The following is a 13,633-nucleotide window of genomic DNA, read 5'->3' on the forward strand; positions in this document are numbered from 1 at the left end:
GGGGCATCAGGGCCCAGCTTGGCTTTTGGCAGCTGTTGGCTCACCTCCCGCTCAGCAGCTTTGGTGCCAATTATGGGGAGTGTGGGCGGGAGGCTCGTTAACCCCCAGAAGGGGAGTGGGTCGGGGGTGATTTGTGTGGACGTGGCCCCTGCAGGCCAGTGGGGGTGAGGGTTAGGAGTGCCAGGTCCAGCAGGGGAGCCAGCTCTCACGCATGGTCCCTGTGCTCTCCTTTATGGCCCTATTTGCATAATTTTGAAGTTGATTGGCCTAAAGGCAACTTCGCTTAATCACAGCTGACAAGTCTCTGGTTGCAACAGCAGCTGCTGCCAATTAGCCGCGTTGGTGCTGTGGTTTGTTATAACTGGCCCTTCCCCCTCCCCTCCCCACCCCCGCTCATCAGACCCGAAGGGACTGGCCGGCCTGGTGGCTGCCTGGGCAACCTGCCTGGACAACCTGCCTGGACAACCGCTCTGTGGCCGGGGCTTCACAACCTTGCAGGCGCCAGGACCGGCTAGCAGGCCCCAGGACTGGTTAGCAGGCACTGACTAGCAGGCCCTGGGACCGGTTAGCAGGCCCCAGGACTGGTTAGCAGGCACTGACTAGCAGGCCCTGGGACTGGTTAGCAGGCACTGGTTAGCAGGCACTGGTTAGCAGGCCCTGGGACTGGTTAGGAGGCACCGGTTAGCAGGCCCTGGGACTGGTGAGCAGGCACTAGGTAGCAGGCACCAGGACTGGTTAGCAGGCCCTGGGACTGGTTAGCAGGCACTGACTAGCAGGCCCTGGGACCGGTTAGCAGGCCCCAGGACTGGTTAGCAGGCACTGACTAGCAGGCCCTGGGACCGGTTAGCAGGCCCCAGGACTGGTTAGCAGGCACTGACTAGCAGGCCCTGGGACTGGTTAGCAGGCACTGGTTAGCAGGCCCTGGGACTGGTTAGGAGGCACTGGTTAGCAGGCCCTGGGACTGGTGAGCAGGCACTAGGTAGCAGGCACCAGGCCTGGTTAGCAGGCCCTGGGACTGGTTAGCAGGCACTGGTTAGCAGAGACCAGGACTAGTAGCAGGCCCTGGTTAGCAGGCCCTGGGACCGGTTAGCAGGTGCCGGGACCAGTTAGCAGGCACCGGGCCTGGTTAGCGGCACTGGGTAGCAGGAGCCAGCACCGATTAGCAGGCGCAGCCCCTGATTCGGCAGGTGGGGCGGCCCGGGAGCCTGTGTTTCCAACCAGCTCCCAGGAGGTGCCCTGGATGCTGTCCGTGGACTGCCCAGTGGGCATCCAGGCTCCGGTGCAGGGGTTCACAGGCTGGGCTGCCTGTTTCTGTTAATAAAGTTTTTTGGAACACCGCCTCACCCACGTGCTTAGCGTGTATGGCCGCTTTCTTGCTACGAAGGCAGGGCCATGGCAACAAGACCTAGTGGCTCGAAAGCCAATGATAGGGACTGTCTGGCCCTTTCTAGAAAACGTCTCCTGACCTCTGACTAGCCCAGTGGTCCTTATTCTTGAGCTTGTGTCAGAGTCCCCTGAAAAGCCGACGTAGATACAGATTGTGAGATCCTGCATTCCTAGCCAGCTTTCGCGTCGAGCGCCAGGTCCACACCGCGGCACCCTGGTCTAGCCACCTCTTACAACATTCTGTACACGTCTTGCCCTACCCTGAACACCATCCCCATTAGACAGAAGAAGACGCGACGGTCTGAGAGGCCCCTTGATTGTCCAAGGTCCTGAGCTGATAAGTGCTGGCTCTTCCCTGCACATACTCTACCCTTGACGCAGGTACCTCTCACCCCAGGGTGAACACACCCCGGTACAACAGTTGCTTAGCTTGGTCTGTTTCGAATCCGGGTTCCACACTGGGGCCTACGATTAGTGTCAGCAACACCTGAGCGAGGCACAGAGTGTCATCATCCCCCTTGGGTGAGGGGAGCGCCATCAGGGAAGGTCATGGTGTCAAGGGCACGGCCCAGAGCACCTGGCCCTTAGTGAGGGCTTTGTCGTCTGTCGTCCCCCCACGTCTGCAGAACGGCTGGCAGTTTGTGGTGCGTTCGGTCACCGACATCCGTTTGGTGTCATTTCCCCGCCTGAGACAAAGCCCACCCATCCTGCCATCCCTGAATCACCTGGCGTCACTGTGAATGATCAAGGGCACCTTGTGTACAGCATGCTCCTCATCTCCCACGTCCCCCCAGATCTGGAGAGGGGAGAGGCAGGGCACCCGCCTCCCGGGGAAGAAACTGAACTCGCAGGGGCAGGTGAGCCGCCCAGGCAGGTACGAGGCAGCATTGGGCTTCTGTGTCTGGTTAGGTCGGGTGGGTCTCCTAATCCCGAGGATTAAATAAATACCACCCCAACCCCGCCAGGCCAGGTAGGGCACCTCCCCACGGCCCCTGGTTACCCCGTGATGCCATGGTCACCCTGGGGACCACTGTCCCCCCGGGGCCGTGGCTGGAGAAGGGGAACCCAGAACCCAGGCCAGTCTGAACTTCGTGATAAGCAGAGCCCCCGTTCTTTAGGGGGTGAGGAAGGGGGTTAATCTCCGGCCCAGCTCCGATAGGCAGGGGATAGAGTGGAGGGAGAGGGAGCTGGCCTCCTTTTTGGCCCGGCTCGAAGTGCTTTCAACCTCCCGCCTGTCCACCCAGCTCCCCGGAATGGCCTGTGTGCACACCCAGCTGGCCAGACGGAGGACTGAGTGGGCAGACTCGGGCCCCCCGCCGGGTCACACTGGCCCCTGTGTGAGCAGGGGTCCCTCCCTCCCTCCCCCATTGAATGCAGCCCTAAGAATGCCCAGAAGGGCTTCGCACACAGTAGGTGCTCAAGTGGCTCCCTCCCACCCCACTTCCCTTGCTTTTTGCCCTTTGCTCTGTTTCTCAGTCCCTTCCCCACCCAAGAGTGTAGCACCCCTCATTTATGGTGGGCCTTATAAATCGTAGGAGTGAGCCCGTCAGCACCCCTTCTGTGCCCGGAGTGCCCACCACGGTCCTGATAGGTAAACAGGGCCTCCTCCCCCACCTCGGCCTCCCCTCCCCCTTCTCCCAGGGCACCTGCCTCATCCTCCCCTGGCTCTGCTCCACCTCTCGGCCTTTCCCCGAGCTGTGCTCAATGCTGGCGCACTCCATCCCCGAGGCCCACCCTCTCCTGGTCTGGGTAAGGCCCAGCGACCTCAGGTCTCAGCTGCCCTGGGGTGCCCCCAACCCAGACCAGGTCAGGGCCCTCCCATTGGCTCCGCTGCCCTGGGTCGCACAAATGGGTATCTGGCTGGTTTCTGAGGGTGGGGCGGGTTTGTTCAGCTCACCGCGATGTCCGCTGTCCCCAGCCCAGCACCCGGTGTCCCACCTTGCAGGGAATGAGTGAACAAATACATTCAGGCATGCCTCCCTGGTCCCTCCCAGCACCCCAGCAGGGCGGGTGTGTGAGCCTCATTGACACATAGGAAACTGAGGCTTGGCTCCTGTCGTCCCCCATGGGGAGGGTTCCCAGGGCCAGGGTCCCTCGCACGGTGGGAGGCCTGGGTGTCAGGAAAGAAATCGGGGCCACCCTCCGACAGGCGTTCTGCGGGCCTGTCTTTCCTCTTCCTGCCCTGACACTTCCAGTGATTCATTCTTCATGTGATATTTTTGTGTTTCTCCAGTGGGGAAGACAAAATGCCGCTGGGATTTCCAGGGGTTGTTTTATCTCCATGGTGCGGCCAAATAATTCGAGGGAACAGACAGAGGCGGAGGGATGTCAGGTTGCAGAGTGTCCCTCGATGGCTTCAGCTAAGCTCTCCCTTTAACGAGGGAGGAAACCGAGGCTGAGGCGGGAGAGCCGCTTGCCCTGTGACCCAAGGGGGAGAACAGAACCTCCAGGGGCTGGGATTTCCCGCCTCGGTCTCCTCACCTGTGACGTGGGTCGAGCAGCAGTGCCTACCTCCAGCATTGGAGAAAGGGACATGCAGGGAGGACTTGGTTGTGCAGAACTGGCCCCGGGGCAAGGGGTCAAGGAAGGGGTCCAGGGAAGCAAGGCGAGGTGAAGACTTGAACCCAGAGCCCAGCTGGCCGGGTGGAGAGTGTCACAGAGGGCAGAGAGCCCTATCAAGGAGAGGCTGCAGTGTGTTCTGGAAGCAGGGATTGGGACGCTCTTTCCAACACCCCATACTATAGTGTGCAGAAATCCCTCTGACCCTGCAGCGGCCCCATGGAGCAGGTGTGATCATGCCCGCCTGATGTGGGTGACTGCAGGGGGCCCGGGGGGTTCCCCGGCCCCAGAGTTGGGGTTTGGGGTTTCTCGGCTAAGGCGAGTGGCTTCCACGGCGAGGCTGGTGCCCAAGGGTCGCTGGCAGTGACAGTTGAAGTCGAGACCCTGTCTCTACCGGAGGAGAGAGCGTGTTGCCCTAAAGGCCAACGCCTGATGCACCTTGTTTCCTCCCAGAGCTTGCTCCTTGCAATGAGGTGGGCCTGGCACCCAGGCCAATGAGTGTGGACGGGGTTCCCACCCTTTTGGGCAGCAAATGTCTACTCAAGCACCTACTGTATGCAAAGCATGGTGGGGGGATAAGAGGCACAGAAGTCCCCTCTGCCCCAGAAGCTTGCACCAGGCAGGGAAGCAATTAGCCAGCAGGCGGGGTGGAAAGATCTTAGCGCCAACTAAAGGCATAGGCGCAGCACGAAGAGGAATTCACCTGGAGGCATAGTGTTCAAACGCCCTTTCATTTGCTAAGGGGCACCCAGGAAACTCTGGGGTCCTTAAACCATTGGCAACAGTGGATAGGAGGCACTCATGGAGCGTTAGCATTATGCTCTGGCACTAGCCTTTCTGGCTCTTTCTGTCTCTTTGTAGCCCAGCAAGGTGGGGGCCTGGTTCCCACCTTACAGATGAGGGACCAGAGGCCAGGGAAGTAAGCTGCCGAGAATACTCAGCTAGTGAGCGGCAGAGCTTAGATCCCAGGCTAGGTGATGTCACCCCCGCACCCACCACCAGCCCATTTGCCAGCAGACAGACCTGAGTTCAGGTCATGGCCCTGCCCCCTCCAGGTCCGGGCAAACCACTTAGGCTAAGTTATGGTTTATTTATCTGCAAAGCAGAGCTAATGATGCCTACAGTCATCCCCCAGCCCAGCGAGTGTTTAGAAAGTGCCCACTGTGTGCCAGGCCCCGTGCTGCTTACGGTGACACGCGGCGACCGCATGGTCTCAGCAGGGCCAGCTTTGGTGGCACGGGACCTGTGCAGTCACGCCGAGCCCGGCACTCAGGAGGGCCCAAGCTTCTTTTTTTTTAAACAAAGACCTGCATTTTTTATTTTGCACCGGGCCCTGCAAGTTATGTCGCTGGTCCCAGGTCCCAGCCCTCGTCCGGCCTACAGCTCGATGGAAGACAGATGTGCTCAGAGAGCCCCTGCGCCAGGCATGCAACTAGAAACCGCCTTCTGCGTGGGAGGGAAAGGTGGACGGGCAGTGAGCGCAGCGGCAGGGGTCAGGCCTTGGAGGCCACAGGCCCTGGGGGATTTGTCTGGAAGTGCCAGGGGCGGAGAGATGGCCAGTGAGGCTGGAGGGGGACCTCCCGGCCAGGGAGGAGCCAGGACCCCTCCAGAGTCTGCTCTTCAGCCAGTGCCTTTGGGGGGTTTTGATTGGGTCGCTGGGGCCCGCATTTTGAAAGCCAGCTCTCTGGCTTCCAGGTGAGGATGGGTTGGGGGTACAGCAGTGGTGCACAGGGACCCCGAGGTGCTTGACTGATCAAGGGAGAGGAAGTGGGGGGCCGGAGGGGGCTCCCTCCCAGGCTTGCAGGTCTGCCCTTGAGGTGGGAGCAACCCGGGACCTCAGGGGCCAGCACAGTGAGGGGGTGGTGAGGAGCTGTGGGGAGGGGGCTGGCGCGGGGCTCAGCGCACCTGTTGCTCTCTGGCCTGTGTGTGTCCTCCACGCGTGTGCTCCGGCCCCCTGGCCCCGGCCAGCACAGGGAGGGAACACGTCCCTCCTCCCTCCGCCCCGCTCCCTCCACTTTGATCTTGCTTCATGCAGGCGTCCCGCCTCCCTGCGAGTTTATTCCCAGACTTCACATTTCGGAGTGAGAGTTCATAACCTCGAAGGGAGCGCCGTCCTGAACGAAAGTTCGTGAGCTCAGGGTCGGGTCTGTACCTCTTGGGAATGCGCTGGAGATTAAACATCACTGCTGATACCACGTGTGCTTCCATATGGGTGCGGACGGGTACGGTGTGTGGATGTGTGTGCACATGTGTGTGTTGCCTGGGGTGTGGACGCGCTCATCTGTCAGTGTAGACAGGGCACAGGGAGCAGAGCACGAGGTTTGAATCCTGGCTCTGCCCTCACCCTCCATCTGCTCCCTGGGGGCGGGGTGGGGGGGGAGGTATAGCCTCAGGGCTGGGGTGTGGCGAGCGGTGAATGAGCTCGGGGAGGGGCCCCAAGGGCTGTCGCCTCCCCATCACCTGTCTCTTGGGCACCTGCTGCCCGCAGGACGGTCTGCGAGTCCCTGAAGCGCCCCACCCTTGTTTCATTACTATTCGCAGCAGTCCTGTTACTGCCAGTAGTAGTGGGAAGACTGTCCAAGCTTTGTGACTAATTCGTCATGGAATCGGGTGCTTCATGAGTCGCCCCCCCAGATCCTAGTCCCATGGCCGCCAGGCTGTGTCCCTCTTGCCTGTGTCTGAACGCCCACCCACCCTCGCCTGCACTGGGGTCGGCCCATTTGGGTATTCATTGAATGGACCTCCAGAGGACGAACCACTCCCCGGACGGTGGGGTGGGAGGGTGACCAGGTGGCCTTGGCGCTGGACCTGGTAGGTTGGTCTGACTTGGATGTAGGAGTTGGGGAAGGGGGCACCCGGGAAGGACCCCACTGGACGCCCGTGCTCTGCTCTCCGCCACCCGGCACCCAGTAGGCTGGGGCAGGACCTGTCCTCGCCCTGCCGTGGGGCCCTCATGCACCCGGCAGGGGAGGGGGGGGCTGGATGTGTTTGGGTGACACACCTGTCACTAGTCAGGCGTCCTTGTAGGTTTCCAATGCCGGGAAATTCCGGGCTTGGGTGGCCAGGTCTAAAGGGGGTCAGGGCCACATTCATTGTCTCTTCTCCCGGTTTGCACTAAAGCTTTGTGCCCTGCCGTGCTCCTGCCCATGCTGGGGGTGGGTGAATCCAACACAGCCTGAGACAACCCGGGGCAGGCGCAGGGGCAGGGAGCTTTGGGAGCCCACCCAGGGGCTGAGCCTTGAAAGTTGGGTCGAAGCTGCCCAGCTGCGGGACAGGGGAAGGGGCTCCCAGGCACGGGGTGGGGGGGCAGCCTGTGCCGGCGCCCAGAGGAGAGGGCGGACCCTGGAGGAGCGGAGGGAGTCGGGGTGGGGGCCAGACCGTGCGGGGCCTCAGGATAGGGTATAGACTTGAACCCGGAGCTGCCGGGACTCCTGAGAAAGTGGGCACGTCAGAAAGCCGGCCCTGGGGCCACGGGGACCTGGGCAGGTGCTGGGGGGCGGGGGGCTGGGGCAGAGGCAGCCCAAGGAACACTGAGCACCGACACTCTCAGCACCCACTGCCTGCCAGCTCCGTCCCAGGCACTTTGATGCATCACCTCATTGGACGGACAGTCACGAGGATCCTGTGAATTAGATACTATTTTTATTCCCATTCTAGGTCCAAGGAGACCGGGGAGACTTGTCCCAGGCCACACGGGGTGTGGTGACATAAGTGCAGCCAAGTCCCGGCCCCAGACGGTGTGGTCCAGGCTGCGGGACCCAACCTGCAGGCCATGCTGCCCTTGACCGGGTCCCGGCAGGAGGATGCGCTCGGCCAGGCCCGGGGCCGGGTGTGGTGGTCCCAGAAGGGGGTGCCCCCCGAGGGGTGCCCGGCCTGGGGTGTCCTCGGCAGCCCCTCCTGCCTGCACCCAGGCCCTGCCCCGCGTCCCTCCCTCGCCCGGCCGGGCTGACGAGAGCAGATCTGCTGTCGTCCCCGGTGGGGCATAATCCATCAGCTCTTTCTCTCCGCGTGCCCTCCTTCCTCTCCTCTCCAGCCTCGCCAAATTCGGTGTTTAAAAATAATCCTCGAATCTGGGAACAGCAGTCCCCGGCTGACCCGAGGGGTGGACCGCAGAGATGCGTGCTGGACCCGTGATTCTGGATGCGATCAGAGCTTGGGGGAGTCCTACTCATCCAGAACATTCTTCCAGTTATTTGAGTTTTATTGGCGGCCCCGAGCTACCCTCGTGGGGGTAATTTTACCAATTTTCAGAGAACTAGAACCCAGGACGATAAATCTAATCCATCTGTGGGAGATGTGCTTCCTCAGGGGGAGGGGCGGGGGGTGGGGCGACGCCCCGAAACCCTGCAGCGCCCAGGCAGACAGCAGGACCCCGGCGGGGTTGGCCTCCTGTCCCGTCCTGGTCGCTGAGGGGCCGGGTGACCTTGAGCCTGTTTCCTTCTTTACGAGACGGGGTTTGGTGGCCTGCCTGCCCCGGGTGATGGGGTTCCCAGAGATGACACAGGGAAAAGTCAGGGTCCAGGACTCAGGCCCCGGGGAGGAAGGGAGTCTCCCCTGTCCCGCAGGCGTCACCCATGGAGGTCCCAGGTGGCCACACCTGACATGTGACGTCCCCTTTCCACCTGCACCCGTGGCCCCTGGGCCCGTGGCCCCTCTGCGGACCCCACACGAGCGCCAGGGGATGGCTTCCACCTTGTGAATGTCGGTGCTCTCAGTCGTGTGACCCCTGAGAATGGACCTAGGACACGGCTGCCCCCAGGCACCGACTTTCCAGAAGCCACTCTGACCCTGCCAGCGGGGGCAGGGGGGCATAGCTGGCTTCTGAGTTTTGCTGTCTCATTAGAAATGGGATTTTTACGTAACTTCCCATGTGACACGAGGTGGGCTTTTGTTCCGCGGTGGATTCGGCCTTCAGGTCCGGCACCTGAGCTGCCCTGAGCGCCTGGGGAGCAGGGCCCCCCCATAGGCCTGCAGGCCCCAGCCAGACTCCCCGTACCCCGACCTTTGTCCAGCAAACAGGGCTGTGGCTTCTGTCCTCCGTGAACCCCCCCCGCCCCCCCCACTGTTGACTCAGGCCCAGGCAGCCCTGGGTGGGAGTGGGAGCACGGTCGGGCCGTGGACTCTGAGCAGCCCCGGAGTGTGTCCTGGCCCCACACACCTGCAGCATGCTGGCCTCTGGGAGGAGCCAGGACAGGCCTCTGAGGCTGGTGGGGGCCGGGCTGGGAGTCACACCCAGTCTGGGGGACTCTGGAGCCCAAGCCCCGTGCCCGTGGCCCCCAGCTGGCTCTCATGGCCTCATAGAGGAGGGCACAGGACCAGGCCCATAAAGTAGAGCTGACGGGCGTCCCCGCCCCCAGAACCCCACTCAAACCTGTTCCAGAGTGGGGGTTAATGAGAAGATACTGGGAAAGCAGGCGAGTGAATAAATGAATGAGCACAGGAATGAAAGCAGAGATGGAAGGTGAGGTGCTGCTTCTTCCAGCGGATGGGATCACGGCGGGCCTCCTGGAGCTGCCTCTAAGGCGGTGTGGGATTTGCACTCAGGAGTGAGAGGAGGACACCCGGGTATGAGGGACAGCCCCCAGCCCCCATAGATGGAGGGCTTTGTAGGGGCTGGAGCAGCAGGAGGGAGTGCTGGGTGCAAGGCAGGGTGGATCCCCCCACCCAGCACACACACACACACACCCTATATTCATTCAACAAACCCACTGGCCCTAGGGTTTGTGCCCTGGACTCCACCCTACAGGAGCCAGAGGGTCAGGAGACCTGCGGGCCTGGGCTTGCTCCCATGGAGGGTGTCACCTCAGAGGACCTGTCCCTCCCCACGCCCCACCATGCGCTTTTCAGGGTCGATCTTTGGGTTTCCTCGGTGCAAATCCTGGCTAAGCACTTTGAAATGCTTTAATCTCCTTCATCCTCCTAGGAGGGCCCTGAGGGAGGCCGGGCGGAGGCCCAGGCTCAGAACAATTAAGCGGCTTAGAGCCGGTGGGCCGGTGGGTGCGGAGAGGGGCCTGCGGGAGGGATGGGAGGGCCAGCGGGCACAACCTCCGAATGACGGCGTCTCGGGCCCCCCACCGCACGCTCATGCCAACCCCCATCGTATCCTGGCTCACGCTTCAGAGGAACAGCCCCTGGCACCCTTGGCCACCCCGCCGCCCGTGCTCCGGGTGAGAGCGAGGCCTGAGCGGCCCATGGAGCCCGGTCCTGTCTCCTCTCGGAAGTTCCGAGCCTCTGGGTTTCCCAGGTGGCTTTCTCCTCCGCCTGCTGCCACGCAGAGGGACCCCCTCAGGCCCCAGCTGGCACCCCTGTGCCCCCCCCGACCAGGCTGTGAGCTGCCGAGGGCGAGGACGAGCTGGCCGTCCTGACCCCTGGAGCCCAGCCCGGGGCCGGGCCCAGAGCAGGTACCCCAGGACAGTCAGGCGGCCGGAGGGCTCTCGTGCCCTTCCCGGTACCATCTTCCAGAACCGTGTTCTCTGGCAGCAGGTCTCTGCAGTCTGCTCTGCTCGCAGACCTTCCCCTGGGAGACAGAGGGCTTCACGGGGCGGGGGGACAACACGGCATCGGCACCAGACCCAGGACGGAGGGGTCAAAACCTGCCCTGCAGGTGGGGGTACGGCCTGGCTGGGAGGGCACTCAGGGTCCTCACATGGGCCCCAGCTCCCAGTGAGCCGCGCGCACCCCTCACACCTCACTGCGGATCCCGGCCTGTCCTGGGGTGATCCCCGCAGGAGGAGGAGTGACAAGGTCCCGGGGCCCCGGAACAAAGCACCACGGCTGATGTCTGCTTGCACGGGCGGGAGGCCGGAGTCCAGGACCAAGGTGTGGGCGGGGCTGGACCCCCCTGGCCTCCCGGGGCGTCGGCCCAGGCTCTCCCCCAGCCTCCCGAGGTCTGCTGGCCGTCTTGGGGTTCACCGGCGTGTAGATGCATCATCGCCCCAACCTCTACCTCTGTCTTCACTTGGCCTCCTCTCTTCATGTCTCCACGTCGTAACATCCCCTTCTTATAAGGTCACCAGTCGTGTTTGGTTGGGGTCTCCCCAGACCCCAGGAATGACCCCCTATAACTATATCTCCAATGACCCTATTTCTAAATAAGGTCCCATTCTGAGGTTCCAGGGGTGGGGGGTTAGGACTGCGACCTAAGGATTTGGGGGGGCACAATTCATACACCCTGACGGGGTGTGACACGAGGGAAGAGGTCCATGAGCGGAACCAGAGCCTGGCACATATTAGGTGCTCAGCAAATTAATCCCCATCCCGAGTGTCTACACCTCTCCGCAGCCACATGCAATTTACAGCCCACTGGGAGTAAGGGGTCAACCACAGGGTTTACACAGAGCACATTTAGGCCTTCTCAGGTGCCCTGCCTCCATTCCCACACCCCCGTAGGGAGGTGGTGATGATGGTGAGGTGCCCTAAGGTTTGTCCTGGGGCTTCAACAACCTGATATGAGGTGGCCACTGAGGGCCAAGGCTATGCCTCAGGTGGCCTCCTGCGACATGTACTCCCTAGTATCCCCCACTGGCCTCTCAGCTGCTCCTGCCTCAGGGCCTTTGCACCTGCTGCTCCCTGGTCTGCAGCACGGTTCCTCCCAACAGCCACGCTGCTCACTCCTGTCTCAGGTCTGCCGGCTGTCACCTCGGCCCGAGGCCTTCCCCGACCACTCTCCTGAACCAGCCCCCTGGCACCACTGTGTACCCCCTCACACACACATCTGGTGTTATTCCGCCCTCATAGCTTTGTTTATTGTGGTAAAATACACATGACATGGAGTCTATGTTTTAACCATATTTAGAGTATAGTTGGGCGGCATTAAGTCCACGCAGCCATCACCACCATCCCTCTCCAGGACTCTCTCCATCTTCCCAACTGGTGGGAACAAGCTCTGTCCCATGAAACACGCGCTCCCATCTCTTCCCTGGCCCCCAGTGCCCACCATCCTACTCGTTTCTACGAACGTGACGATGACCCCGGGGACCCCGTGTCAGTGGAGTCACACGGCGCGTGTCCTTCCATGGCAGGCTCGTCTCCCCCAGCACGATGTCCTCGGGCTCACCCGTGGGTGGCACCTGTCAGCCTCCCCTTCCTTTTAGAGGCTGAACCCTCATCCGCCATGTGTCCATCTTTCATGTCCCCGTTTATCGGGACACGGGGGCTGTTTGCACTTGCTGCAGCCGCGCCTCGTGCAGCTGCGAACACGGGCGTGCCAGTGTGTGTCCAAGCCCCAGCTGGCAGCTCTTGAGGATGTAACCCTGGGAGCCTCGGAGCGTTTCAGACATTCCTCTGCTCGTGCGCTTGCCCTCAGCCTCCCTCGCTGGACGCAGGGCCGGGCCACGGGCCGCGTTCGTGCTGCGTCGCATCTGGTCTGCCCACTGCCGTGTCCCTGATGCCCGGACGGTGCCCGGCCCTGTGCGGACCGGCGGAGGGGTTAACGGGAGTCCCCGTGAGCGGCACAGCAGGGGGACCTGGGGCCTGCAGGCCCCCGGGGGGTGTTCGAGCTCCTGTCCAACACCCCGGCCCCCCAAACCCCCCGTGCTAAGCAGCTGCGCTGGCCCCCCGCACCCCGGGGTGCCCGCCCACTGGCCTCTGCCCGCCCATTTTCCACCACCTGAGCCACCGGCCCGCTTTTGATTAAGTCTCATTTTGCCGTGAAAAGAAAAGGAGGTGACAGTTGACGGGTGGGGGAGGTCATCTGTTCCAGAAGGAAATTGGATGGCCGCGCTTCCATCCTCCCGGCCCTGCCCCTGCTCTCGTCCCCCGCCGTGGGCAGCAGTGTCAGCCCACACCCAGCCTCTGCCGAATCTCGTTAAACAGGCAGCTCCCCACGGATCGATGCCAGCCAAATGATGACCAGTTGTGGCCAGCAGTCCTTGAACGTGCTCACCGTCCTCTCGTTGCTGATCTCTGCAGGTAGAACTTCCATGGGTGCCCAGCGGGGGGGTGGGGGGGTGGCACGGGTGATCCCTTCCCAGGGTCCGTGCTAGCCCGGCCGGGGTTCTGGGTCCTGGCAGGTGGGGGGGGCGCTGCCCCTGGCCCCCCAGCCTCCCCCTGGTGAGGAGCTAACGCTCAGTGCTGTTCGGTGAGAGCCTACTGTGTGCTGCCCCCCGAGTGCCCTCGCCAGGAGCCGTGCTGAGTGTCCCCCCAGGCACGAGGGGGTTAACTGCCGCTGCCAGCCCTGGGAGAGCCTTCCCGTGGATTCCCTACCCCACACCTGAAAGTCAAGGCCGAAATGCCGTGGTCATCCCATTGTATGGATGAGGAAACTGAGGCTCAGAGCCGAACTGGGTAGGAGGAGGCCATACAGCCAGCGCGAGGACTGGGGTTCCAATCCGCCGGCTGTCACCCGACCTCCTCCTGGGCATCGCCTGATGCAGCAGGTGGGCCCCCACACTCCTGTCGACACAGATGGGCATAAAGCAAGTCCTTCAGCTGCTCCGAGCTGAAGCTGCCGCCTGGAGAAGCCCCCCTCCCGCCCGCCAGCAGTGGTGGCTGGACGAGCCCTGGCCTGAGCCAGGCCTCTGCTCTCTCTGTATCTCCCTCTGTGTCTGTCTCCCTCTCTGTATCTCTCGGTGTCTCTGTGTCTCTGCCTCTGTCGTTTGTGCGTTTGTGCACAGGACCTCCTCATGCCCTCTCGCTCCAGCAGACCTGTTGACACAGGCTTCCTGCCCTTGTCCCTTTGCTGAGGGAC

General features: G+C 62.3%; 1 protein-coding gene across 3 annotated transcripts in view; it reads left to right on the plus strand.

Annotated features, from left to right (window-relative positions):
* Positions 1–13,633, plus strand: part of SHISAL1 (shisa like 1) — a 74,601-nt gene that overhangs the window by 13,007 nt on the left and 47,961 nt on the right. For all 3 annotated transcript variants that reach the window (XM_072843592.1, XM_072843591.1, XR_012039101.1), the window contains one exon: positions 12,760–12,855. In XM_072843592.1, the coding sequence (XP_072699693.1) occupies positions 12,789–12,855 (67 nt within the window). In that variant the 5' untranslated portion in view covers positions 12,760–12,788. Of the gene's footprint in view, positions 1–12,759; positions 12,856–13,633 lie in introns of those variants that run through there.

Source organism: Canis lupus, chromosome 11 (assembly GCF_048164855.1).
Source record: "Canis lupus baileyi chromosome 11, mCanLup2.hap1, whole genome shotgun sequence".
NCBI lineage: Eukaryota > Metazoa > Chordata > Mammalia > Carnivora > Canidae > Canis > Canis lupus.